Consider the following 5,532-nt stretch of genomic DNA (forward strand, 5'->3'; position numbering starts at 1 on the left):
CTCTCTTTCACACACACACACACACTCTCTCCCTCTTTCCCTCTCTCTCTCTCTTTCTCTCTCTCTCCCTTTATCTCTTGCGTCTCCCCCCTCTCTCTCCCTCTCCCCCCTCTCTCTCTATCTCTATCTCCATTATTTCATGTGGGTACTCTTAGTGCGTGTATTCAGCTGCCGGGAGAAGGTGTCTATGATTAAAGCATACTGGGAGTTTTATTAGTTTTAACCCTATCCGTACGCCCTGGGTTCATTTTGTACCCCGGGGTTGTATTCTTCATATTTTAAAAAATGCTTCTGAGGGGAAGATATCTTTGAAATTTTAAGTGTTTCTCAAAAAATCATTTTGACAGACTGCTATGCAAAGCATGCGGATCGGATTAACGAGTAAATTTCCTCTTTGGAAAGTGGTGGCAGAGAGTTCCCCACGTATGGATACGATAGTAAAACACGACATACGGATAGGGTTAAACAAGTTATTTACCCGCCTGTCGACATAATTTGAAAGCGGGCTTCAACCCCGCCTGTACTGTTTGGACTATATCCCGTTCTGAGAGGGGTACAAAGTTCAAGCCCCCCCCCCCCACCCCCCCAACAAAAAAAAAACGCTCCTACCGGTAGCACTGTGGTGGAAACGCCAATTGGCAGTGCACGTCAATCTAAAAGTTATAATGTCAGATTCCGGTAATGAATTGATGTCTGATGTCCTTAAGTTTTAAAAAAAATCGGATCCCATAAAATAACGAATAATAATATTAGACAATTCTGCTTCAGCCTGTATCTCAGCTCCTAGCAGCCGTGCAAATGAACTGTAGTCGAGAAACTTGTGAAAATTTGGAGGAGGGGGGGTTGACATTTATTTCAAGTTGATCTACATCAATTTTCGGGAATTATATACAAAGGTGTTTTACGTCCTCATCGACACGATTTACATCATTCATGCGATGAAAGTACTACGTACAAAGCGCGCCTCCTCACCTGTCAATCTAGAAATCCACTGAAAACTAGTCGGTCTACTTGCGTATCTTCACCACAAGGCAAAACGCTTTGGCTATTTGCAACCGTTGTGTAGCTTGGAGTTACTCAAAGCGTTGTAGAGAGCGTACTAGACCGTACAATGTTGAAACGAGAAGGATCGTTATTGCAGATACCGCTAAAATACTAAGAGCCTTTCCTCGTAAAGTTAAATGACCCCACATACCGCATCGCTCCTAGTCTGTTGGAGGGGGAAGAGTTGACAGGGGATCTCGAATTCACCACCCGGTCATAAAACAAGTTATCTGTCGGGGAAGCTGATCATTAACTCGTCATGCGTTGGTATTGATATAACTAGCTAAATTAGGCAGTTACAGAGACATCGAATACGGCCTCGAATACTCGCTACTACAAAAGATTCTCTACTACCAAGATGTTTAGGTTCGCCTCACCAAACATTTTCCTTTTTATAAGGGCACTCAGTGACCACCAGACAATGAACCACTTGAAAATCAATGCCGTGGAAACTGGCCAGTATGCTCAACTGAGAAAGAGAGACACACAGAAGATTAAACGCTGGAGCAGTCTGAAAGAGGGATAATATGCAAAAAGAAATTACCATTGAACAGTTTGTCAAGAGAATGCCTTTCAAATTGTTACATCAAAAATGTTTTATCTCACCCCTCACTGATTCGTATCCTATTTTAATAATTGATATCCAATATAAAGTGATACTTATATAGTTCTACCCTGTTTGAAGTCTTATCCCCACCTCCCCATAGTGAGCAAGGATTACTATAACATTGTACTTCAAAAGAACACACACACACACACACACACACACACACACACACAAACACACACACACACACACACACACACACACACACACACACACACATACACAATTCTTAGATGTGAAAATGATCATGGACTTAAGTACGGTTGGCTGGCCGTACTTAAGTACGGCTAGACAGCTGGGCTAGCCGTACTTATTCTTAGTATGATGGCTAGACTGACCATTAATAAAATAGGCCTACTGAATTGTAAATATAAATTTTTAGTTGCAGTACCTAAAGTATTTGTATTTGAGACGAAACCAGGTGTAATAATGACAGTGCATGTATTTTATACCTCCTGTTTTGTAATGTTAATAGGGCCTAAGATAAGTACGGCTAGACTTGCAGTCTAGCCGTACTTAAGTACGGCTAGACTTCTTGGCTAGCCGTACTTAAGTCCTGGTAGACAGCCAGGCTAGCCGTACTTAAGGACGGCTAGACTGTCAGGCTAGCAGTACTTAATATTGATGGCTGAATTGTAAATGAAATTTTTAGTTTGCAATGCCTTAAGTATTTGTATTTCAGAAAAAAGGTGCCTTACTGACTTGCATGTATTTGAACCTGAATAATGACTAGATCTAGATCAATGAGACCTGTGAACTTGACAGGTTGGAGTCGATAGGGCCAAACCTAGATCTAAGTACGGCTAGCCACTTCGAATGATCATTTACCAGTTTCGATACCCTACATCTGCCATATTTTAACTATTCGATTACAAACAGAGGGCGCGTTAAGGATCAAACTTTCCACGGGTAGGGCAGCGGCGAAATGGGGGCGGATTACACTCCGTCCGAATGAACACCTTCTACACCCGGTGCAAATAATATAACCTGTTCACTTGACCAGAACAATGAACAATGCAACCCAACACGATATAGCGAACCGCTAAAGATTGACGTCATAAGGTAATAAATCTCCACCCTTCATCCTCAGATAACAATGGACGTCCCTTGAGTAAAACTACAGACGTGGTCGCATCGTGTTTCCGGGCAGCCTCCGTCTTCACGCAAAAGATTGAATCTCTGATACCCCCAGCCCGGACACCTGGCACTCGACCCAAGGGGCAGAGTATAACACTGTTGTAAAATCTCCCATACCCTACTTTAGACAGAAACTAGATACAACGTGTGTGTGTGTGTGTGTGTGTGTGTGTGTGTGTGTGTGCGTGCGTGTGTGTGTGTGTGTGTGTGTGTGTGTGTGTGTGTGTGTGTGTGTGTGTGTTAATGTGAGGTTTAGGGACTACGTTAAGCCACTAAAAAATTGTGTATACAAACTTACGTAAAAGTAGTTTGTCTGCGAACGGGCTCGTCTTTCACAGAGAAAGTCTCTGGCGCCGACCCCTTCCTCCACAAGAGTTCATCTTCTTCCTTGTGATTCCCCCTCAGGTGCCTCTTGATGGACGATTCAGAATGGCACTTTACACCACAATAGTAACAAACAAACAGCTCAGTTCCTTCTCGACTGCTTCGTTCCGTGGTGTTCTTCAAGCACGTTTCTTCCTCACTATTGCAGGATGATGGATTAGAACTGGAAGGAGACGATAACGAAATTTCTGCTGAAAGGGTACGCATTGTCGAACCTTCAGTGGAAAGGGTAGGGGTTATCATATTTGGCAAATAAGGCGATCCACATTTTTCAGCGGTCACTGCTTGTTTGGTGGAAGGAAGATCCGACTTTAGTTCAGATTTCATTTCCGCTGAACTATAATTTGATGCAATTCCCGAGCGCACCCTAATCTCAGGTATGCTACCGTCTGTTGGCACCGAAGAGATGGCTATTGAGCGTCTGGAAAAAAGAACATGTTTTGTAAAAGTGCGTTTATTCCAAGTGACAAATCAACAAAGTTGCCTGCCAGCGACCCGTTTCCTCGCTCGCCTACTAGCAATACAGATATAAACAAATAATATTCCTCTTTCTTTCTTTCTTTCTTTCTTTCTTTCTTTCTTTCTTTCTTTCTTTCTTTCTTTCTTTCTTGTTCTTCCTTTCTTCTTATTCAAAAGATGTAAATTAACTTGACGACATTTTGCAGCGAGATGGAATAATAAAGGACTAAGCTTGCGCCAGGAGTTGACAGAGAGAAGATCAAGACAGAAGTTAGGATAAAGGCAATGTTTACGTCGGCATGTTGTCAGAGAACAGAACTGTGACAGGCAAGACGGTAAACAGTACATGTAGAAATAAGCTATACCACTGGTGGTATTGTCAGCATGTAGTTCATAGCCGTGAACTAGAGAATGGGAGAGAGGTCAGATAGAAGGCCAGTTGTAGTTGCAGTAGATACTTTACTCATCATGCACACCCAAGTTAAAGCGAAATAAAAAACTGCCGTCTATTGGAGACGACTGTATGGGGACAGGACAGCAACAAAATACTTCGGGCTTTAAGTCTTTGGTCTTCTTTCTTTTCTTATCAAGAAACAACACAATAACTCTACGTAAGAGAAACATCGCAGATTGGACTCTTTTCATAATTTATAGCGGAGTGATCCATCTTGTCGTATACATCAGGTTAAGATTTAGTAAGAGTTAAATGGCACTTGCAACAACAACAAAACGTCATGCAAGTGCCAAAGATTAGACGTGAGTTAAGGAATATATTGATTTTTTACAGAAATATAGTAAGTGAGCAAACTTCACCTGAGTATCCATCAACCGTCAACCTCCCAAAGGTCAGTGAAGTTATAAAAATTTAAATACATCATTGCCTGAAAATTTAAAGTATGACGCACTTCAACAAATCCCTCAGTAAGGTAGAAGTACGTGTATGCACGTGAGTATATTTGTATGCATGTGCGTGTGGGAGATTGTGTGTATGCGTGAGTGTGCGTGTGTGTTTGTGTGTGTGGGTGTATGTGCGTGTATATGTATGTAGGTGTATACGTGTAAGCGTGTGTGTATATGTATGTGTGTGTATGCATGTGTGTTTGTGTGTGTGTGTGCCCGCACGTGCGTGTGGACGCGCATGCGTGTGAGTGTGTAATTAAGTATATCATTAGGTTCAGGGACTAGTCCCACTTAAGTATTGTACAAACTTACTTAAAGGTAGCTCGTCTGCGAACCGGCTTGTCTTTCACAAAAAAAGTCTCCGGCGCAGATTCCTTCCTCCACAAGAGTTCATCTTCTTCCTTGTGATTCCCCCTCAGGTGCCTCTTGATCGCCCATTCTGAATGACACTTTACATCACAATAGAAACAAACAAACTGCTCAGTTCCTTCACTGTCTTGTTCCGAGGTGTTCTTCAAACATGGTCTTTTCTCGCTGTCGCAGGCGGATGGGTTAGAGCAGGGAGGTGATGTAGCTTCCATTGCAGACAAATGTGATAGCGAAACTTGTGGTGAAAGGAGAGGCATTGCCATAGCCATGTTCGGCGAACAAGTAGAGATGGAGATCGCTTCTGATGAATATGGAGACGAGCCTTCAGTGGAGAGAGTAAGGGTTTTCATATAAGGCAAACAAGGTGGTCTGCATTTTTCAGCTATCCCTGCTTGTTTGGGCGAGGGAAGACCTGGCTCTGGTTCTGATTCGATTTTTGCTGAAATTTCTGATGCATTCCCAGAGAGCATAGTGATCTCAGGTATGCTACCGTCCGTTGGCACCGAATAGATGGCTATTGCGCGTCTGAAAAAGAAAAGATTTTTAGTAACGGTGTGTTTATTCCAAGTGACAAATCAATATGGTTGTCTACCAGCGACCTGGCTCCAAGCCTTAGGAACACAACACACGCA

At 42.7% G+C, this 5,532-nt stretch overlaps 1 protein-coding gene across 2 annotated transcripts in view; it reads right to left on the reverse strand.

Annotated features, from left to right (window-relative positions):
- LOC101854255 (zinc finger and BTB domain-containing protein 18.3) overlaps positions 1 to 5,532 on the reverse strand; it is a 13,050-nt gene extending 7,518 nt beyond the window's left edge. The window contains exons 1-2 of one of the 2 annotated variants that reach the window (XM_013082785.2): positions 4,844 to 5,532; positions 3,087 to 3,335 (exon numbers count right to left, since the gene is read on the reverse strand). In XM_013082785.2, the coding sequence (XP_012938239.2) occupies positions 3,087 to 3,335; positions 4,844 to 5,370 (776 nt within the window). In that variant the 5' untranslated portion in view covers positions 5,371 to 5,532. Of the gene's footprint in view, positions 1 to 3,086; positions 3,594 to 4,843 lie in introns of both variants that reach the window. The other variant, XM_035969914.1, reaches the window with a different exon arrangement.

Source organism: Aplysia californica, unplaced genomic scaffold, assembly GCF_000002075.1.
Source record: "Aplysia californica isolate F4 #8 unplaced genomic scaffold, AplCal3.0 scaffold00194, whole genome shotgun sequence".
NCBI classification, from domain to species: domain Eukaryota; kingdom Metazoa; phylum Mollusca; class Gastropoda; order Aplysiida; family Aplysiidae; genus Aplysia; species Aplysia californica.